The sequence below is a fragment of the Larus michahellis genome, chromosome 6 (assembly GCF_964199755.1).
Source record: "Larus michahellis chromosome 6, bLarMic1.1, whole genome shotgun sequence".
Lineage (NCBI taxonomy): Eukaryota > Metazoa > Chordata > Aves > Charadriiformes > Laridae > Larus > Larus michahellis.
Window position 1 is genome coordinate 57,453,047 of NC_133901.1, and position 22,600 is coordinate 57,475,646.

At 56.3% G+C, this 22,600-nt stretch overlaps 1 protein-coding gene across 2 annotated transcripts; it reads right to left on the reverse strand.

Annotated features, from left to right (window-relative positions):
- Nucleotides 1–122: 122 nt before the first annotated feature.
- On the reverse strand, nucleotides 123–20,221 carry CNNM1 (cyclin and CBS domain divalent metal cation transport mediator 1). Of its 2 annotated transcripts, none has more exons than XR_012587647.1 (13): nucleotides 18,174–20,221; nucleotides 8,273–8,416; nucleotides 7,587–7,727; nucleotides 7,129–7,298; nucleotides 6,850–6,949; nucleotides 6,624–6,671; nucleotides 3,840–3,902; nucleotides 2,689–2,852; nucleotides 2,301–2,478; nucleotides 1,835–1,944; nucleotides 1,618–1,734; nucleotides 1,232–1,359; nucleotides 123–900 (listed from the first exon to the last, which is right to left on the reverse strand). XR_012587647.1 is itself a non-coding variant. In XM_074592109.1 (13 exons), the coding sequence occupies exons 1-12, from the start codon at nucleotides 20,200–20,202 to the stop codon at nucleotides 1,280–1,282; spliced, it is 3,348 nt and encodes a 1,115-aa protein (XP_074448210.1). In that variant the 5' UTR covers nucleotides 20,203–20,218; the 3' UTR covers nucleotides 123–900; nucleotides 1,232–1,279. The 2 variants fall into 2 exon arrangements, 1 of the variants encoding a protein (XP_074448210.1); XM_074592109.1 differs by having other exon boundaries at nucleotides 1,835–1,948; nucleotides 18,174–20,218.
- Nucleotides 20,222–22,600: the final 2,379 nt, after the last annotated feature.

Consider the following 22,600-nt stretch of genomic DNA (forward strand, 5'->3'; position numbering starts at 1 on the left):
CTTCAGCGATGCTGAGTCCTGTTCCTCCAGCCACCTCTGGCCGTGGGTATGAGGACAGCCCAGCCTGGTGGGAGAGGTCAGCACAGCTTTCCCTCCACCCATTGACGCAGACAGGGCACCGCTCAGGGAGAAATCACTTTTAATGTTAATATCCCTGTTGCGTTCAGCCTCTACAAAAAAACTACTTGACTGGTCTGTACCAACCCGAAGGCTCGGCGCGAGCCTCCCTCGCACAGGCAGCTGTGCGGGGAGGGGAGGATGGTTCAATGCAGTGTGGAGCGGCTCCCCCCGGGGAGAGGGGGGCTGCGCTGGGCGGTGAGCTGGGCTCCCTGCCCCGTGCCTAGCAGGGCGTCGGGGGTGCCGGGCTGTGTTCATGGTCAGCGTGCGCAAGGCGCCGTGAGTGTGCGTGGCACTGGGCACGGCACAAACGTGTGCTGGGGCCCTGAGCTGCGTGTGGTACCCCCCCAAATAGCACATTCTCCTCATGGTGGAGACCACGTCTGTGCAGCACCCGGCACTGAGGGGCTCCAGGCCTCGCTGGGATGGGGATGGTAAATGATGCTAAGGGCTATTCTGGGTCGGGCCGCCCCTCCCTGCTCTGCCTGCAGGGATGCCGTGCCAGACACTTCACCTTTCCTTTTTCCACCTCTTCCTTGAGACCAGATGCTACCAGGGAGCAGCTGGGCAAGGGCCCTCGGACTCTAGCTGGCTGGTCCAGGCTGCCTGGGGTGGCTCAGCCCCACCGGGGGCACATCCTTTCTCGCCTGGGGATGGGGCTCCGCACAAGTCCTGCAGGGAGGGGCGGCACGAGCGGGCAGGCGGGCGGGCAGGCAGCGAGCGGTTGCAGACCTGCTGCTGTTGAACGTGAGCCTTGCGGCAGGAGACCCCCATGCTGCAGACCTGGAAGACATAAGCGCAGCCTGATGCAGGTGGCCAGAGCTTGTCCTCCCTGACCTGCTCCCACTCAAGCCTGCAGCACCTTTCCTAGCCAGGAAATCGGTACAGACACACGTTTCTAGCTGCGAAAACTTGAGTTAGGGTCTCTGTCTCCCAACATCCATTCCTGTCCCATGGATGGTTAGAGTCTGTTGTTGCATCCCTTGACCCTGCTCCAGCCCCCAGCAACATGTGCCTGCATGGGGGTCTAAAGTGCATCGTTTGGCTTTGCTGCTTGAAACTCGATTTTACATTATTTGATAGGGAAGTATTGCACTGAGAGGCAGGTTCCTACCTCCAGTCTGCGTGGGCCTCCAGCACCGTGCTCCGGCCACGCTGCTGCTCAGGTGATTAACGGGGCGAGATTGGAGCTCTCCTCTGGCGTCTTCTCACCCTCTGGTGCCAGCCGCTGCTTGCGCCCACCTGCAGCAGCAAGGGTGCCTAGGGCTGGCTGCTGGGGGCCAAGGGTGCCCAGGGAGGGGGGTGCATGGGGTCGGGCCAGGACCAGACAGCTGGCTCTGCCTGAGCTAGCCCCACAAGCAGTTCTGCCTGCCGGAGAACTGGGTTGCCCCTTGCTCCATGCCAGCCCCATGCAGGCCGTTCCCAGCACAGGGCTGGGGAGGAGATGACCCGAGCTGCAGGGTCTCCCTTGGGTGCTCCCTCCCCAGGCCAGTCACTCACTGAGGGATCTCAGCAGCCTCCTGCCCAGCGTCTCCTCGGAGCTGCTCGGTGATGAGCTGGTCCCGGCCTCTCTTCCCGGTGACTCTGCCTCTAGGACGGTGCCGCAGCACTCACTGTCTGCAAAATCCCAGCCTGGCTGTGACGCCCTGGGGCACCGCAGCCCCCACCACCCCCAAGGTCGTGTGTGTGTGTGTCTGTCCCCCCCGTCCAAACTCACTCTGACGCTTGCTGTTCTCCTCGTTGTCAGCCAGCTCCTCCTGGATGAAGGGGATGGCCTCCATGCGCAGGAACACGGACTCGCTGGGACTACGCGGCCCCTCAGAGCGGCTGCCTGCGGGGACACAGGGCAGGCATGGCGGCAGGGTGGGCAGGCGCTGTGCCCTGGGGCAGGACGCAGCGGGATGCCAGCTGTGGCAGCAGGTCCCAGTGCCAGGGACCTCCAGGGAGCACGCACAGGTGGGGAATGGGGATTTATGTGCCTGCACACTCGCACCCGTGTGCCTGTGCAGGCACAGAACAGTGTCTGCATGTCTGTGCATGCAAATGCCCATGTGCACTGGTCCGTTGCAACTGTGTCTCAGTGGTGGCGTGCCCGTCATGCCAGCAAGTTCCAGCATGTCCCCCCGCCAGGGGACACGCAGTGTCTGCCCATGGCAGGGAAGGCATGCTGCGGGGTGACTCACACATGGCGGTGTTCCTCTCATTCAGGAGGGTGGTGGGGTCCTCCTTGGGTGTCTGTGGGGTTCCCCGCGCGGTCGAGGCCTTGGTCGAATCCCTGTCGAAGGCCTCCATGTCGGGGGACTGGGGCGAGCTGTCCATGCGGCTGGCCACCAGCGCGTTGTGGTACTGCTGCCGGGTGACCTGGGCACACAGACACGGGCACCCACCTCAGTGGGCACCAAGCCGCACCAGGACCTTCCAGGGTCTTGGAGGCACCAAACCCCTGGTCAAGAGGAGAACGAGACCCTCCCCCAGCACCCACCAGGCTCCCGGGGCACAGTGGGGCGAGAGGGTGCCCGGGCAGGGCTGGGCAGGGGGGGGTGGGACGGTCCCCGCCAGCCCAGCCGGTACCTTGACGAACTGCACATCACAGAGGATGTGCACAGAGTAGTCGGGCGTGTAGATGTTGTTGCTGCTGCTGTGGAGCTGCGTGCTGCTGCCCCCGTAGTCGTTGTGCTCCCGGTTGGGGGACTCAGAGCGGTTGAGCCCGCTGCAGCGTGACGGTGACCTGTTCACTGCAGGAAGGGACGGCAGAGAGGCCAAACACTCACTTGTGGTGCCACTGGGGTTCCCAGTGCCGGCGTAGGGCCAGGGTGGACCAGTCACCTCTGGTGGCTGTGCCCCATGGATACTGGGGCAGGAGACCTGCGGCGAGGTCCTCCTTGGTGCACGCTGGCAGTAGAGACTCCGTGCCATGCCAGCCCCACGCAAACCAAAGGGACCGGGCAGGCACGCATCCGACCTGGCGTCGGCAGCAAGGTTATGGCTGCTGCGTGCCTGTCACGCCGGCTGAGTGACAGCTCTCCTGCTAACGCAGGCCTTCTGCACGGCATCTGGCACAAATTCTGGTCGCAGCTGGCAGCCCACGGGGGTTTATTTAACCTGCCTCGAGGGCACACTCCTGTCCACCCCGGCTCCGACAGAACAGGAGCAGAGGCTGCCATGGCAAGCTGGCTCATCACTCACATTGACTGATGGCCTCTGACACGCGACCTGATGATTTTGTCTAGTCAGTGATTTGTTAGGGAACAAAGGCAGCTTGTTCCTTGCCCGGGTGACGTCAATATATTGCTGACTTTGCTCTGCTGCTAAAACGCCCTTCTATTACCCGGATTGCCAGAAAGCAAGGGCAGCAGGGCAGCGTACACGCAGGGCTGCGGGTAACCATCGTCAGAAGCCGCAAGTAGCAAGAAAACCCAAGCACTGAGTGCAGGAAATCACAGAAACTACACACCAAAGAAAGCCCAAGCCACCCATGGCTCCCCCTTGTCCCCTTCCCATTCTTCCTGGGATTTGCATCATACTGGGGAGGCTGTGGCAGGGCTGCTGCCCCCAGTCTGCCATTTGTGCTCCAACCAGTGAGGGGCTGCCCCGCATGGGGTTCCGGGGGTGCTCCTCTCCCGGCGCTGCCTGGCATGCAGGGTGGAGGGGGCTTGGTGCACAGGGAAGTGGAAGGAGCCTGGCACATGCGGAGTTCCCTGCCCAAAGCCATGCCCTGTTACCTGGAGAGCCAGCCAGGGAGTCCCCTCTGCTGAAGGCGAAGGTACGGGACACCGAAACGGGCACTGCAGAGAGAAGGAAGGAGGGGACAGGGGAAGGTGAGGGACAGAGGTGAAGGTGGGGGACAGACCAAGAGGAAAAATGAGAAAAGGAATCACATGGCAGCAGACCCAGGCTGGGCTCCCGCCACTGCCTCCAGCACCCCTTCCCACCCCTTACACACTCCTGCTTTCGCTCCGGGGAGGCGCTCACCAGCCCTGGGGACAGGGACACCAGCACGGACACAGACTTGAATGCTCTGTGATGAGGTAAGAGCAGGTAAGGCTGGGGGGGACCAGCTCCTGCCAGGCCTGTCTGCAGAGCCTCACATCTCCCCAGAGCCATGGCGTGGGCAGAAAGCACCTTCTCCCCATCGGCTGAGTGCTGGCACCCTGCTCCAGCCCTTGGCCAGCCGCTGCCAGGAGAGGGGACCTTGTGGTCAGCTTGTGCCACCTGGGAGATGGGCGGAAGTTAAACCAAGTCACTGTGCTTGGCATCTGGGATCATTCTGTGTGTGCAGGCAGGTGGCAGAGGGGGACTGTGCTCTGCAACAGCCCCCGCCTCCACACAGCCCCACAGCTGCCGGCAGGGGCTGGCAGAAGCCCCTGGGCAGGAAGCAAAGCAAAGGCATTCACGCTGGGCTGCCTGCAGCTCCCTGCAAGGCCCTGGGTCTCAACAGACATGGGGTGATGCTGAGAAGAGGCTGCAGGGCTGCATGGGCTGCATGGAGAGACACAGCATGAGCGATGCACGCCTTCACACCTCCCGGTGCCTCATCTTTGCTCTCACTGCTGGCAGCACCCACGTCGAAAACAGCGGGAGATGAGAGCCCGCTGGCTGCCAGCCCTCTCTACAGCCACGGCCACGCTTCCCCCAGCTGCTCTCCCTCCGGCCACTGTGCCCACGCTGTGGGCACTCTAGGTACCACCTGCTGCCTACGTGACTAACGTTTTTAAAGTGCTTTGAGGGTAAAACCCCAGGAAATTTGCCCTGCAGCCCCCTCCTTCCGATCTCCCCGCTCCTCCCCCCGTAACTCCTGTTCTGCGTCCTGCCCTGGATCGACACCTTCTGCAAACAGAAGTCCAAGCAAAGGCACCAGCATGAAGCGCTGCCCAGAACAACCTGGTCCAGCCGGGCGCAAAGGACGTGTTGACTGATAACCACTACCGCTCTCTCCCTGCTCTCGCCGCCTGACCCCACCACAGCGGGGCTGGCCGTGCAGGGTCTCCACCGCCGCACCCCCGCCCCGGCCACCAATGCCAAAGATTGCCTGGCGATAAAAAAGTTGCATAACCATGGTTAATTAATAACAAATTGCTAAACGTTCACGGGTTAATGTCTGAATTCTCCACTGTGACACGCTACTCACACTCGTTTCTGCTGGGCTTTGCTTCAAGAAGGAGGATGCCAGCCTGGCAAGGGAGATGCCCTGTGACCTGTGCCTCCTTGGCTGGCCTCGGGGTGCAACACCCCCCTCACCACACACACACACATGTCCCACGGCAGGCAAGGGCGGCTGGGTGGCAGAAAACATCTCGTGACACAGCGTCACATGCGAGCATGGGGAGCAAAGGAGCCCTGAGCGGCAGCATCCCGGCAGGCGGCACTGCGGACACACATGGCCACACCGACACGGCTCCCACTGTGGCTCGTGCCCTGGGCAGCCCTGGGGACGGCCACCGAGGGCCTGGGGGTATCAGGACATGCAGCAACATCTCAAGGGAAATTGGCCGCTTCATTGATTTCCTCTGTTGAAGCCGAGTGTGCTGTGGACGCACAGGGGAGCGGGAATGTGCACTGAGGGGTTAATCCAGCAGTCCACGAGCCAGCCTTTCCAATGGAAGCAAAGCAAGCAGCAACAAACAGGCGAGCCCCAGAGCTGCAGGCAGACTGGGACCCAGGGACCAGTCACCTGCCCCAAGGGACTCTTTCCTCTGCTCTCCATGACATCCTTCCCTACACCTAAACACTGAACTTAGTGGGTTCTTGTTTTATTAGGCACCCAGAGCATCCTTGTCTTATCATTTGGCACTGCAGATCTAACGGCAACATCTGGGGTTTGGGATGAGGGATGTGCTGGGCTGGGGGTGGGCAGCACCTCTGCCTGCTCCCCAGCCACCAGGCACGCAAGGATTGCAGGGGTGACCAGCAAAGTCCCCTGACCAGAGCTCCCTCTTCATTCCTGCCAGCAGGGGATCTGCTCCTAAACGCATCAGCTCTGTAGGCAGGGAATTTACCAGGACTAGGGCATCTACTTTTAACTCTGCTAATTTCCCACACCACCACGTGTGAACGCCTCACAGGTAAATCGACGCATCTCTGCAATTCCCGAGGAATTCCCTGTTCCCCCGGGGCGGGACCCATGCTCAGCTCCAGCACTGAGCCTCAGGAACGTGAATGGGTCCAGAGATGTTAAGCCAACACCTAGATGCACAGTGCCAGGAGTTGCAGGGTTTACGGCTCCCATCCATGTGGGCACGCTGCTGCCCGTCGGCAGTGCCCCTTGTGGTGCCAGCCACGCTGGGATCCACCCGCAGGGATCCAGCACACGGCTAAAACCTCAAAAGGACCTCAAAGTCCCTCCGTGGGGACTTCCCTGCCCCAGTCCCTCACTGAGCATTTAAAAAGGGGTGACCTTGATGCAGAGCCCAAGCTGCTCTTTGTGGGGTACAAACCCATGCCACCTCCAGCCCAACAGTGCCATGGAGGAGAGGTTTTAGAGCCCCAGCCTGCCCCAAAATACTTACGTAGGACGGAAGATCCAGCCAGGCTGCCCACCTTCCGCACGTCGCTATCTGAAACAACAGTTCGAGCTGTAGGAACCGCAGAGGAATCGCTCCTGCTTGCCCTGTGCCCCACAGCAGGGCCACCCCACCCCATGACCAGCCCATTCTCCTGGCCACCAGCCAGCTTAGTCCCTGTGGAGGCTGCCAAAGCGAAGGCAGGGATGGGGGGAGCCCACAGAACCCTTACCCGAGGAGACGACAGCCATGATGGCGGGGACGCCATAGTAGGTGAATGCCCCGTTCTCAAACCGCAGCCCTTCCTTGCCAACTTCCACCTCCACTTTCCCCTGGAAGCAGAAGGAAAACCCCCTCAGAGGGGCACCCCGCGCTCCTGGCCACTGACCCACCCAGGGCTGCAGGGACCCCTGACACCCTGTATGAGAAGATGCAGAAGCAGCCCAGAGGAAGGTGGCAAGGAGAAACGGACCACCCCCTGCCACCCTCTGCTCGCCGCTGCTCCAGGCACCTGTAGGATGAGGACAAAGTAGTCGACGGGGCGGTTGCGCTGGTAGAGGTAATGCTCCGCTGCCTTCTTGTTCTTTCGGTCGTACTTGAGCTCCTGGATGACGTTGGGGTGTTTCAGGAGCCGCAGCAGGATCTTCTCGGAGAGGTAGGGGGACTTGAAAGGCTCCACTTCTAGAGGGGAGGTAACACAGGCTCGCTCAGCGGGGCTGCGGCTGCCGGGAACCCCTCATCCTCTGAACCGCATGGCCCTCCCTTCCCGCAGCCTTGGCACCCCACCACATGGAGGGGAGCCAAGCGCAAACCCATGATGGTGGAGCAGCGGGATGCCCAGGGTGGGGGTCCAGGCAGGTAGAAACTGCTCGCTGGGGGGAAGCCCGGCCAAGGAATGGCTCAGGGATGGCCCCCCTGCAGGGCTGGTGCTGTTGTAGGGAGACGGGGCTTGCACAAGGGCAAGGGTACCTGTTGCCATGAACCGATGGGTCGCCAGGAGGAGCTGCGGGGAGATCTTCACCTTCATCTCGCTGTCTGAGAGCCTGAAGATGGAGAAGTCCTGGGGCTTGCGTCCCCGGTGGGGCACCCGCTCCTTCTTCCGATTGTCCGCTGCAGGGCAGAGAGCAGAGCGGTTGCCCACTTGCTGCAGCCACAAAGCCACTGCAGTTGCAGGGCCCCATGCCACATGCACACCTAAATAGAGCGACACGTCTTGCTGTACCCTACGGCAGGGCTGCTGTGGAGCCATGTTTGACAGCCTTGGGAGCAGGTCCCTGGGGAGGGAGCAGGGTGTTGAAACACGCTTCCTTCTCGGGAACAGGTCCTGGGTTGCCCTGGCTGGATGCATCACCCAGAGCTGGAACGGAGCTTGGGAATCACCCATGGGCACTTCATGCCCAACACACGTGTCCCTGGGTCAGGCCCTGCCCAACAACCAGCTGCTGATGCTGGTGCTTCTCTATCTCGAGCAGTCAAAACTCCCTGACATCTGACCAGCATCTCTACACCATTCTTGTCTTTCCCACCATGACTGTGAATTGCTCTGGGGAAGGACCACGATTTGCTCTGGCCTGTTTCCTACCCACATGTCTGTCTGTCTGTGCCGGCTCCCACCCTGGGTCCTGCAACCGCAGTAGCTGCTCTGGGACACTAACTGTACAGATCCGTCTCATCCAGGATCTCGGACTTGATGATCTCCTCAATGACATCCTCCAGGGTGACAATGCCCATCACCTCGTAGAACGGGTCTCCTTCCCCTTCGTTGTTCACCCGCTGCACGATGGCCAGGTGGGACTTCCCTGTGAGGGGAGAGCAGAGCGGCAGTGAGACCCTCACCCCTGGCGACAGTGGTCCCCAGCACGGCGGGCTGGCAGGCAGACGGGGCTCGGTGGGAGGCAGACCCAAACCTCAGAGACAGCCACTATCGTCCAAACCCACCCCAACCGCACTAACCCAAGGAGAAGGGCTGGACACACAGCCCAGCCTAACAGGGCTGCTGCTCTCCAGGATGATTTCTAGGTGTCACAGGACTCTGCACAGCTCTTTTTTGGGGTGCTTGCTTGCTTTACCCAGGCAATCTGCTGCGAGACCCTCCGTTCAGCTCTCTGACAGCCTCCTGTGCAGGACTGAAGTGTACATTACACCAGCTGCTTCTTGCTTATTCTCGGCTTCATTGGCATCAGACAACTCTAACAGAGCAATGAGACAGCGTCCTCCAACACAGGAATGGGAGTGTGTCCTTGGGCTCTACTGGTTTCACTCATGCTAGTGTTTTCTCATTCTGTTGTTAATTATCTTTCCTATCAAATTGCCAGGAACAGCTCCCCCACATCTTTCTATCCATCACTGTCTGGACCGATCCTAAAGCTTTTCTTAAAATAACGGGCAAAGCCTCCAGCTCCTTGGAACAGCAGCTGGTTTTAATGCAGAAATCCGTATGTTTGTTTGCAGCTTTCAGCCCAGCTCCTGCAGAACTCCTGGGTGAACCATCTGGCTGTGGAGGCTGATTGCTTTTCAAGCCATCGGCCTGCACCTGAACGTCTTCTCCAAACTCTGCCCCTGACAGCACCTCCTCTCTGTTACCTTAAACCGGCAGACTGGGACTGGGACCTTCAGCTGCAATGATGGTGACTCCTGCTTGGAAGTCGCAGTGTTTCTCCATCACAGTTTCAGCTTCCTCCCTTGTCCCCAGTAAGCTGGCAGCTCTGCTGACACATTCTCAACCTTCTTGCTTTTGGCATGCTTGAAACTTCGCTATTTGTTTTCGCTTGTCCAGCTCTCTCTAAGCTGTTTTGACTTCTTCAGCTACTCCCTTCCTTTATTGTCTGCTCTGATTTATGCTCCTGCTCAGCAGCTTGACCAGAACCCAACTTCCAAGCCACAAACAACTTCTGGGTTTCTAGCTCCAACGTATTCTTGGACCTGCCAACGAACAGCACTGTTTTTCTTACTGCCCCTGTGGCTCCTACGCTGCTCAGCACCGCACGCAGGTTCTGAACTTCTTGTTTTACTTAAAACGTTAAAAACATTCTTCATCGGCGCCACGGCCAACAACTTCCCCTCCCTCTGCTCTGCATCGCTGGGGTCTCCTGTCGCAATGCCTGCACAAACCCAACTGTAGCGCGGGCACTGCAGACCTACAGAAAGCTGCAAACACCTTATTTTCCCCATGGGCTCAAAGCTGAGCTCCTTGAGCGGCAACAGTCACCGAAAAGGGGGGTATGTTCCTTCCATTATGCAGCTGCCTCCGCATCTGCTTCTCCCATAAAGCCTCCCCAACAAACCCGCCTGCGGCTCTGGGCGAGGGGATGCCAAGAGTATTTATGCATAAAGACGGAACAGGGGTGGGCTCCTGCCCGCTGCACAGCTCCCTCCTCGCCCGCCGGTGCCTCCTGCCTCGTCCCCGCAGCGGGACAGGGCATCCCAGCAGTCCCAGCAAACACGTCTTGCTGGGGACCAGGCGACCTTCAAACAACCCTGCCCTGGATGCGAGACCAGCAAATGATACTTCTCAGCCGAAGATCAGCGCTACACATTTCTCACGGCGAAGCTTGGGCATTTTCCACAGCCTAAATTCCCTCCTCCTCATACCAAGCTTTTATTGCAAGATTTCAGAGAGCAGCTCGCTGCCTCCCACGCCTACAGAATTAGAAACGAGAACATAACATCGCAGCAAGTAGCACCGAGATGCGCTTTAAAAAACCAAATCAATAGCCTCAGGGCACTGAAAATTCAGCATGTTCTTTGGGCCAGGCTATTCCACTCCTTTCGTACAGGGCTTTGTGCATCTTGTCTGTTCAGTGGGTAATAAAACAACACGACTTGAGACTTAAAAAGAAAAAAGCAGAGGAGTTGGCCGCAAGACAGCAGCAACAGCTACGTTTCATCTTAGCAAAGTCCAACTTTCGAAAATGTCTCCTTTGCCAAACCCCGCTCACAAACACTGGGGCCATCTGGTCTCCTACAAGTCCTCGGGTGAGCAAGGAGAGGGGAGAAGTTATTTCTTTTGGCTGAAAGCTTGTTGTTAATGACATTTACATGCAACCCAAAACCACCAAGCCCTTACAAAAAGCTTAGGTGCTACTTAAAGGCAGTCAGAGAGTAATGGAGGCAATTCTTTTTTTGGCTAAACACCTACATCGGCGCTGCAATTTACACTAGAGCAGCCTCAGAGAAATGCGATTCCAGCTCCACGTTCACGTAACAGCAAATGAGATTATTTAGAAATAACCCAGCACCGTTAGCCTGGGAGGAGACCCACGGTTTCACCGCGCTGGGGGCAGAGCCAGGAGGGCTGTTAGAGCGCTCAAGAGTTCTTTATTTTCACAGAAAATAAACACTTGCAGCCACGCTATAAACCCCCAGGTTTAGGTTTCCAGGCAGACGCCCACATTAGAGACGGAGCGGGTACCCAGCGATGGAAAATTGTTGCAATTCATGCGGTTGCTCCTGGCCCGTACCAAGTGGGCTGACGCTAGCCCCTGCCCGGCCAGCTCATACTTGTATCACAAGCCCCCCCCAAAACCCACTCTCAGCCCTCCCAGGGCTGGTGCAAACGACGGCGGCTCCCAGCTGTCCCCGGCTGGGAATGGGCTGACTTGCCCTCATCTCCCACCTGAGGGCCATCAGATCCTGCAAACCACCTGGGTCCTGCCCCTCCTCCCATCAGCTTTTTGAACCGACCTTATAAATTTGGCAGCAAAGGGGGGTGGGGGCTTGTAGGTGCCCTGGCTGCATAGTCATAGCTTGTTCCCTCCTGGGCTGGGGATGCTGCCAAACTGGGCTGTTTCCCCCTTTCCCAGCCCTGGGAGCTGCTACACTCGCACCGAGGAAATGCAGTGGCTTTTGGAGCAGGTATGAGGGCAGAGGGTGGGCAATCTTATGAAGTGGAGGCGATGTCCCAGGGCGGGTGGCACAGGGACAGACGCGGGGACATCAGAGGGGTCACATTCTTCTCTCTAGCTGTTACCCCGCAGGTCTGCCTCGGTGGGAGTACAACACAGGGGAGATAAATCATTTAAACAAAACTCTGAGCTTGATCTAAACCAGCTTTAAGATCTGTGAAGCCGATTCCAAAAACCGCGCTATTGTAACCGTTGCTCGATAGCTCAAATGAAATGAATTATAAGGGTGAGCTGCCTCCCCGCTAGCAAGCTGTCACACGCGAATTTTACAGAGCTATCACTGATGCAGAAAAGCACAGTGAAACACTTGAGAATCTAAAGCCTTCGTCTGGCAAACGCTAGAACAAATGGGCAATTAACTTTACTTGTGCGAAATAGCTCCGCCGGCCTCCGCAGGACTGCTCTCGCACAGGAAGTCTATAGGTGATTAAGTGTCTGCTCAGCATGGGATACAACTGCACTAAATTCTTTATGAGCTACATGAAATCTGCTCTTTTCAAACAACAGCTTCAGTGGAAAGTTAATGCCTCAAAATGCTAAATTACAGAGCTAATATAAACAGCTGAAAGCTTCTGGATGGAGCAAGCCTCTGAACGGATATCTAAAGCTTTTCGTGCCTGTTTTTAGGAGCCTTTGTTTTCCATAGGTACCTAAATGACCTTGGCCTTGTAGCTCCACCTCGAAGCGTCCTCCCTGATGGGAGAACAGGGTCTGAACACATGGAAATGCCTTTACTTGTGGGAAAGAAAGTGCTGTTGGCTGCAAATATAGCCCAGGCTACTTCCTTATCTTTTTTTTTTTTAATGTAGGTGCTCTGCCAGAGGAATGTTAAAGATGCTTTAGTCTTGTCTCCTGTTCCACGGCATGAGCATTCTGAGCATGAAATTTATTTTCATGCGTTTTTACAGTAAGATCTAAAGCTTTTACTAGGAGATCAAAGGTACAGGCACAAGCCATGAACCATTTACAGCTACAAAATGGAAGGCAAAAAAAAAAAAAGAATAATTGGTAAATGAGGCTGATTCGTGAAACAACCATGGCGTAACTGAAAGCTATTTTCTGTGTGCTTTTATCAGAGCTCTTCTGCGGGCCGGGGGCTGCCAGCATCTCTGTGCCCCCTCACAGACCCGCATCTGGAGTAAGTGGGGACCCCCATTTGACCCTCTTGAACTGGAAACACGCGTGTGAGTGTGCTCTTGTGCTACCACAACGCCGCACCAAGGGTGAAACCACGTGCCTGAGGAGTTGCACCTAGAGGCAATGCACATCTACACCTCAAGGAGGTGGGGGGGGAAATAACCAGGAGGGCTGCGGGGGCACTCAGCTCCACGGGGAATCAGAGCTACGCGAAGGGAAAACTGTAAATCCTAATCTAATCCAGACCCTCTGCAGAGATGAGAACTTCATCTGCTTACATCTCTCTCTAGCAGAGTACAAAGGCCTTTCTCACACTCCGCCCTGGTGCTCTTCCTAATCCTAAGGAAAAATGGGGTAAAGATGGAGTATTTGGAATAGCGGATGTATTACAGTTGACAAGACGGATCAGGAGGGTAAGGGGGGGATTAGAAGGGACGTGGAGTTTCATCTTCCATCTGCTGTACAACAGGGCTCTGACCTCCTGGGTAATGACCCCACCTGCCCACAAATGGTCAGTCCCCTTGCATGTTACTGGGAGCCTAAGGAAGCCTACAAAGATGCTGAGGATTTTTCTAGCTAAAAACACTTGTAAAGAGTTGATGCAAAACTGTTTTCTTTAGTGTCTGTAGCATAGGCCACTTGATTCTTTCCCACAGCTCAGTCTTTGTGCCTTTGACAGTTCCCAAGAGGGAGATGGCCAAGTGGGTGCCCTCTCCCCCCAAGGACACGGCTCTCTTCTTGCTTTGCTGAACACCTCCCCGGAGCAGGACTGCTGCTGGGCTTGCTGGGGTAGGGTAAAGCAACCCAGAGTTCACACAGTAAGATTTAGCACAGTTTTGAGGGGAAAGCAAAATAACATTTCAGGCAGAGTTGCGGCGTGAGTCACTGAAACCATCTTCTGTGTATCGCCACCCCACCCACTCTCATCTGGCAATCACCAGGGCACGTGTTCAGAATAGTTCCCGGGTAACAACCAGCTCCTTAATCCATACAGCTGGCTTCAGCCCATCAAGGTACCCAAGACAGCGGCTATTACGGTTGCAGAAATCTCATGAAGTCTGGTTTAAATTTCAAGCCACGCTTTGTGCTTACAATGGCTGCAGGCTCAGGAGAAGGCCAGGAGGAAAAGCAGGTGGAATGGTACTGACCCTAGTTCCTGGCAAGTGTGAGCACCTTCTCCAGCTACATTCCATTTGTAGAGGTCTAATAGAGGCTGTGGAGTATTTTGAAAAGCAAAGACAGACCCTGGGGCAGAACCGTCCTCCACAGGACAGGCTGTTTCCCCTGCTAAGCCAGGAAGTCTGTTTTTAGAGCATTTACTTTTAGTAACTCTTAAAAGATGCCAAACCACAGGAGGCTAATTTGAGTTGCAGCTCAGCCTCTGCCCTGCTGCAGGAAAATGAACATAAGAGCAAATTTACGCTGTTTCTCTGACAGAGGAAGGTTATTTGCTGAAAACTGCTATTGCTAGATATGGACCCCCAAAAAATTAGTCAACAAAATCCTTAAATGACTTGAGCAATGGGATACGACTATGACTTCCTAAAGACACCTACAGAAGGAGGAGGTGGACCTCATGGAAGAGCTCCCCACGAGGAGTTATATCACAGGACTGAAGCTTCAATCTGCGTGGCTTCGGTTATCTTCTACGGATGGAGGAGAAACAGACTGCATCACCCACAGCATTTCACACTGAATGAATGCATAAGCCTTTCCTCCTAGCTCCATGTTCCCAAGGTGAAGTTTATCCTACTTGGGGCCTCATCTTCCCCTCTCCATTGCTTTAGCTTGCTAAATATAGTGCAGTTATTTCTCTGGTGTATTCGATAATGGCTCCTGTGAGCCTAGAACAAAGCCAGGTGCTCTGAGATGCACCAGGACAATTTGCCAAGACATTGTCTCCAAATTTTTTCACTCCTTCAGTAGTTTCAGCTTCTTCCAGGCTGCAGGTGAAAAACTTACTGTACCGGTGTGCATTTTCTTATTTCTAGAGAGGAGGGGACACAGATTTTGTACAGCGTCCTCCACTTAGCACTCCTATGTAAATGCAGCACAGCTACGCATGCCTTCCGTAATGACCCTGTATGGCTTGCCTGAAAAGATGGCAAATTGGGTGTCCGGGCTTCATTATTTCCGAGCTAATTTCACTGAGTTTTGCTGAGGAGATGAAGTCAAAGCCATCATCTAGCATAAGCAACTCCTGCCTTCAGCTGGACCTGCCCCACACTGCTGTAATGCTGGTTTTCAATGCAGTTTTAGCAGCTGCCCTCCTCTTTCGGGCTACGGGTTGAAGCCCAAGCTACCTTCTTGCAGGCCAGCCCTCTCCCCTGCTGCTGTCTGCAGCCTTCTCTGGGGTTTCCCCAGTTCACATTAGTGCCCTCAATTTAACCACCTTTTTCCAGGAAATAGTCCTGCTGGGGGAGAGGGGATTCACGACTCGCACACGGACTAAACTCAAGGCAAAAATCAATGTATCTGAATGGAACTGAGCTCAAAGGAGGTCAGGTGTGAGGGTACCCGGAAAACTTCCCTTCCAAGCCTGCTATGAAAGAGCAGCGAGGAGGGAAAAAAAAGCTGATAATCTTCAGCGCTAGGATAGCACATCAAGAGAAAAGAAACACATCAGGTAAACAAGGATCATACGGTGTGATATCGGTGAGTAGGAGGAGAGGCATAAAAGGGAAAGTGCTGCCGGAGGTGTGAGCAAGAGTCCCAAAGTGCTGCATTTAATCATCCCTTGACATTTTTGGTAAGAAAGAACAAATGTTTGTGTGCTGTGGCAAGGAGCTCTGGCAGTGAAATTGTGTTCCTTACACATTATGCAAAAGATGACATTATGGGTATGGTGGATGTGGCAGAACATTAATCACTGGTGAAACAGATCAAAAGTATACATTGCCATCCAGGAAAGAGATATAAAATGTGATGGGTATTTTGTATAAACACTGTAATAACAAAAAGAAACAAAAGGACATAAAACCTGTTTGAGTTAATCAAGGGAGAAGGAAAAGAAAGCTGGCAAGGTTTCGCTAGAGGTTTGTTAGGGATCTAAAGACCTGGAGGTGGTTATCAATGCCCATCCTTACCTGAGACTTTAATTTCCTAGAAAGAGACCAGGCCACATCAGTGGGAGCATTTTGCTGTCCTGCAGGCACCTTGGATGTGTGAAGTGATGAATGCCTTCATTAAGCACTCGCTGAACCAACAAGCAATCAGCCTACTCTCTAATTAGCAGAGGTGTCACAGAAGACCTGGCCATGGAAAGCAACCTTGATTGGATCAAACAAAATACTTCACCATAACTCAAACGGACACAGAAAAGGAGACAGTGATGAAGATTCTTAATTACAAACGGGGAAATCTTTATTTTAGAAATTCAATAGTCAAGTGAACGGGGCTGAAAATGGCAGTGGATGGGACTGAAGGCAGCTGGGAGCGAATGTCTGTTGCAGTGTGGGAGCCGGCACAGGAACCTGTATGTGGAACTGGGAAAAGAGAGTTTAGGAGGGGTTCGGGGCTGGACTTGGGGGGTGTCTGTCTATAAACACAGGGTGCCGGGGGTGACCAAATGCCTACGAACAGGGAAAAGATGAATTGGAAGAGAACAGCAACAGCTGGGGAGGAGAATGTTTTGGGGGAAGAGCTGGGATTGCTAAACACCAGGCTGAGTTAGATACTAAGATCAAAAGCAAGGCTTTTCAGCCATGTAATTTAGAAAACACAAGGAGGAATGAAGTAGGAAGCGAAATAAGTTCTAGGGAGAGGTCTACATAGGGGCTGTAGCAAAATGCCCCAGAAGGCCATGATGGCAAACAGATGTAAGAGAGGAATAGTCTGAAGTGAAATGCCAAGAGTTTAATAGTGCAAAGCTGGAGAGGGATGGGTAATCTTCACTTGAGACGAGGACTGGCAGGTGAAAGTGCAGGGCAGGTAGCAAGGCTTGTTAAGGCACCTGCCAGCTCAAGGAGCGACACACGTAAAACATCTCAGTTTAAGGAGGGCAGAGAGGATGGCAAGCAAAGGGCAGTGAGCTAAGCAACCACAAGTCCACTTCTGTGTGTCTATCAATCCATCGGGTCCCAGGCTGTAGAACAAATCTGGAGGGGGAAGTAGCTGAATGCATCAAAGTAAATCAGATAAAGCGCAGGGGAGGCTGACCAAAGGGGACTGTGCCAAAGTCATCGGACATCTTTGGTAACACCAAACTCTCTAGACAAGGGAGAGGTAGCAGAGACCTCAGGTGAACTTTAGTAATGTTGTAGTATCATGCAGGAAGCCACAGTTAAGAAAGAACTGTGAAGCCAATAAGGAATTAGGAAGAGGGGAGACAACTGGTTATGTCAGAAGAGGCATGAGGGCAGGGGGAAAACTAGTGCAGCTCATCAAGGTTGTACCCAGAGAGCAATCTTAACGCTTTTGCTAAACAGTCTTGGTATAAAACACAGGAATTTGCTGATTTGCACTGTTGGGAGTGTCCAGTCACACTGAGAGGCAGAGAGGGTAGGTGCTGTGTGGCCACACAGAACTCCTCTCCCTGTGATCCCGGGAGATGGTGCGGACATAGTGCGCATCTGGGAGAGGATGCTGACCTGCATGTATCTGATGATCACTTTCCTGGCACACAAGAAACGTCCCCTCCTCCCAGCTTTAAAAAATGAGCTCGGAGATGACTCTCAGAGAGGTTTTCTCTGTATCTGGGATGGACCAGGTTGGCCTTTCTCACATGATGAGCTCTGCTTGCAGCAGAGCGGCCCCAGGCAGCCGGGGAGCCGCTGCTGTCCTCCTGCATTACGTAATGCAGGATGTCACCGATGCAGCCATTTCTTAAAGACTCACTCACCACCGTATGACGTACCGAGCAACACGCAGCAAAACACAATTCCCGGCGTGGGGGGAGACCACATGCTGTGTGTATTCTCAAGGTATGGTTAATGACATACAGCTCTCAGCATCTCTGGGGCTGCTGGCAGCTGCTGCATAATGAATACTGTCACAGCTGCAAAAAAGGTACAGCTCTTTCTTCTTCCTTTAAAACACTTGCACAGAAACACTTTCTAGACCTGCTTCTCACTGCTAAGCTGTAAACGCGAGAGCTAAGTAATGAGATGCGATCTCCTGCCATAAACTCCTCCATGCTGAACAAAGCGGCGAAGGCTGCTTTGCCTAGGCAGGGGTGTGAGGGAGGCACCGTGCCCACCATGCTACCAGGCCCTGGCAGAGACATCAGCCCTGCGGGACAGGCTCACCCGAAGGCTCTTACCATCTCCATAACATCACAGGCATGACCAGCACCACAGGCCCTCCATCTACCCAGGGGCTGTTCCACGAGGTGACACCAGGGTCACTGTCACAACAGCGCATGCAAGGCCCAACTCCCCCCAGCATCCCCGGTACCTGCCGGGTCCTGCCAGGAGGCGATGCAGGGTGGGCCATGGGGGGCTGCTCACCAAGGAACCTTTGGGGGTGCAGAGGGGGCACAGGGGGAGCCCGGGGGGTGGCGGCCCGGTGGCCTCACCCTTCTTGAACTCCTCGAGCAGCGTGTCAAGGCGCGTGTCGTTGAAGACGCAGTGCAGCGGGCGGCGGTAGAAGCGGGTGACAGTCTGCAGGGGGGTGCAGTCATCAGGGTCGACAAAGGCCAGGTCCTTGACGAAGAGCAGGTCAACGATATTGTCGCGCCGATCACCCTCGTAGACAGGGATGCGAGTGTAGCCGGAGCGGAGGATCTCAGAGACGGTGGCGAAGTCCAGCACGGCATCGGCGCGAAGCATGAAGCAGTCGTCCAGCGGCGTCAACACATCCTCCACCACCTTGGTGCGCAGCTCCAGCGCGCCCTGCACCATGGCCAACTCCTCCCGCACCAGGTCGCCGTGGGGGCCGGCGGCCCGCAGCGTCTCCAGCAGCCGCTCCCGCGTGGAGAAGACGCTGAGCTCCTGCCGCAGCGCCCAGTCCAACAGCCGGCTCAGCGGGTAGCAGAGCGGGAAGGCGGCCAGCATCAGCAGCCGGGTGAGGCAGAGGGTGCGGGAGGCGATGGCCAGCCCGTGCCGGGAGCAGACGGAGTAGGGCAGCACCTCGCCCCCCAGGAAGACGGCGGCGGCGCACAGCACCACCGGCAGCCAGGGCGCCCCCCGAGGCCCTCCGGCCGCCCCCCCGCCGCCGCCCCCGGGCAGGGAGGCGCAGAGCCAGCCGGCCAGCGCCGCGTTGGCCCCCGCCTGCCCCAGCAGCAGGGTGCACAGCAGGTAGGTGCCGCCGCCGCCCCGCACCGCCTGCACCCGCCGCGCCTGCTCCCGCTCGGCGGCCGAGCCGCTGTTGCGCAGGACGCGGAGCTCCAGCGGGTCCAGGGAGAGCAGCGAGAGGCGCAGCCCGCTGAAGAGAGCCGACAGCCCCAGCAGCAGCAGGGCGCCCAGCGCCCGCAGCCAGCCCGCCTCGGGCAGCGGCAGCAGCCAGGCGCCCAGCGCCGGGGAGGCCGGCCGGACCCGCAGCAGGAACCCCCCCGCCGCCCCGTGGTGGGCCCAGGCCCGCCCGTCCCAGGCGCACAGCGAGAAGAGCCGCCCGCCCGGCGCCGCCGCCGCCGTCTCGCCCTTCCGCGGCTCCCGCACCCGCACCTCCGCCAGCGCCGAGCCCGCCGCCCCCCCCGACCGCAGCGGACCCACCACCTCCACGTCCGAGGCCCAGGCGCTGCGCTCCCGGCACCGCTCCGCCGGGCCCCGCGCCGCCTTGCCCCCCCCTGCCGCCGCCGGAGCCGCCTCCTCGATGAAGACCAGGCGCGGCTCCCGCTCCCCCGCCGGCCCGCGGCTGCCGTTGCCCTCGGGCGGCGGCTGGAAGTAGAGGCGCAGGAGGAAGCGGCTCCCCTCTGCCGCCTGCACCGCGCCGCCCTCCAGGGACACCCGGCCCGGCGCCGTGTCCTCGGGCCGCAGCCCCAGCAGCCAGGCGGCTCCGGCCGGCGGCCGCGGCGACAGCGAGAAGAAGAGCAGCAGCACGGCCCCCCGGCTCCGGCCCCAACCGCTGCCGCCGCGACCCGGGCCCGCCGCCGCCGCCATGCCGCTGCGCCGGCACCGCAGCGCCCGCCCGCCGCACCGGGACTGCAGCGGGGGAGCCGGCACGGCGCGGCGGCACACGTGGGCCGGGGGGGCGGGCAGCCGCCACGCCACGTGCGACCGGGAGCCGGCCCCGGTAGCCCCTCCCGCCGGGGAGCCGACGCGGGGGACGGGGCGGGGGGGGAGGGACGTGGGGAGATCTCGGGGGGTGTTCGCCTTCCGCTCCCGCACGGCCCGCGCGGGAGCATCCGCACGGCGCGGTCTCCCCACAGCTGGTGGGACGGTGGCGGGGCTGCCCGGGAGCACCCACATCCCCCGGGGTATGGGGCTGCCGTCGCCCCCGGCAGGTAGGGAGGGCGGCGGGCACCGAGCCCTGCCCCAGCCACCCGCGCCCGGTGTCGCACGGCGAGGGCCGGCCGTGCACTGCGGGGGCGCGGGGGGGGGCTGCAGTCGAGGTTTACTGAAAGCCTTCTGCCAGCAGTCTCCAGAGCTGGGGTTTGCAGTCGACATCGCTCTGTTATCCACCGAGGCCCAACTCTTTACCTTTTCAGCTCAAATTCATCTTCCTTCTTCCCGTGGGAGTGATTTTTATTTTTTAACATTTTTTTTTTTTAATGGGGGGGGCGGATAGTCATTAGGTTTGCAGTCTTGCTAGGGAAACGAACCACGCTGTAACTGATATTTATTCTCGTGTCTAGACCTGATGGGGAATGTGACGCACAAACGGGGTTTATCAGCTTCAGAAGCAAGTGCTGAAGAAGGCACTTAAGGACTGCGAAACTTTTGGGTCTTCCCTGGACCAACACCCACGACGACCTTGAGACAAATCTGGGGAACTGGAAAAGAGTCAGTTGCTTACAACTGTAACAGGCTCGCTAGCGGCAAAGCAGGAAGCTAGTCAGAAAATGTCATGGAGGAAAAGGAAGTGCTCCAAAAATTCAGATTATTCACTCATTATTGCGCCCATGAAAATGGGCCACTTTCTGTGTCAGTATGTCAGCAGGGAGACAGGCATGAAAAGCTGCCAGGGACATCTGTGCTCCTCGCTGTGTTAGGAGAGACTCTTCCCCCTCTCTGGGAGAGGCTGATAAATTTTTTCCAAGCTTGATTAATTCCCTGGGATTTCGCAGGGGCCGTGTGCTGCTTCACAAGCTCTTGGTCATCTTCCCCTTTCCAGCTCCCCCCCTGCCCCAGCTCCAGTGGGGAAATATCACCTGGTGCTCTACCTGGGCGTGATTTATGGAGGAGCCATAAATCCGTATGGTAACCTTAGCCCAATTTATACCACCTGAGGAGCAGATCTCACAAACTGTCCTAAGCAGTACCCGGAGTGACTAGGGACACGCTCAGTCTGCTCCTGCCTTTCTGTCTGCAGGTGGTGGGGATGAGCACATGGCTGCTCCTTCCTTATTGGGACCCTGTGGGAGCTACTGTCTGAGCGCATCCCAAATTTTTGAAACTGCAGGCTGTCATCAGCATTGAATTTTTCACAGATTTCTTGATGCTGAGAATATTGTAAAGTCAATCTGGTTTTGTGCATCGCTGCCATAGCGTTTTGGATCGCTGTTTGGAAGCTGTGTACCCCTGCCAGTAAGTTACTCATCTTTATTAACTTGCAGATTAGATTCCTGAGAGATTTTCTAGTGATGAGTTTCTCAGTATAAGAACTGAAGGCTGTGAATTACAGGCTTGCTTTTTTAGTTAAGTGAGTACTTGGAAAGTACTTTTGTCTGTAGTACCCTTGTCATCGAGGAGAAATCCTCGGTTAGCACTTTGGAAAACCACTGGTCTAGGCTAGTACAATTAAAAAAAACAACCAACCACATGGCACTGCAAGAGGAGGAACCACAAGGTGGCAATCTCTCTCCGTACTTCTACTGGCAAAAAAAACCTCTGGCAAAAAAAAACTCGGACAGCAACCGTGTAAAGCTGCAGAGAGATTGGTGACGTCTGCAGCTTTGAAAAAACTGCACTTGCTTTTCTGTGTGTGCGAGACTCCGTACCACCATAACGCTTCTCAGTATTAACTAGCGTTTTCATTTTACGGACAACTGAAACATAAAGATCACGTTTCAGAAGATACTGCATTGTACGAGGAATTAGTGAAGCACCTAAGGTGAAGTACAAAGCTTCCTAACCCCACTGAGATCAATGCAGCAGTCTAACCTTGCTCACTTGAAAACCAGTTGTCTGTGACCAACATCGTCCAGAGCTGCAGCAACATTCATTTCGATGCTGGGTTTTCTCTTCTCGATACTTTTCCCTTCAGGGTGAAACTCTCGGGCTTGAAGAGGTGGCACTGGAGGCTGCTCTCTGCTGGCTTTTCCATCCTTTGGCCCAAAATGGGCACCAGATGTTGCTTTTTAGATTGCTAACTACCAGTGCTGCTTGCGTGTGTGCTGGCAGAGCTGCTGTGTGCTCAGAGAGAAAGTTTCCTCCTCCACTGGAGGCACTATCTGTAGCAGCTGGTTCAGAGTATCGTGAACCTCATGTTATATTGATGTGCCATACAACAGTTGTGTCAGGATCTGGCTTCATGCAATGAGATGCCTCAACGGGAGCAGAATAACCTGGATGTTAGGACTAGGCAGTGACCTGTAGGTTGAGCATGGCATATGGTCTCGAGGGGACTGCAATGCCATAGTGACAATAGCTCCAATCCCCAAAAAGACGTGGCCAGAGCGGGTAAAAACGCAGAAAGAGAAATCGTGCTCAGTTTGGGGTGGAGCTGCCCTGGTCCTGCAGTATCAAACACCATCTGTTGCGATGAGCTCCATCTCGATCAGGACATAGTTGTGTCCTTGCCAGATGTTAGCTTACATGTGCTACATGTAAAAGTAAACTGGCGCGAAAGCTGTGGTCTGATGTGCTTTCAGTAGGATTTGCCCTGCATAAGTGACGACGTGCG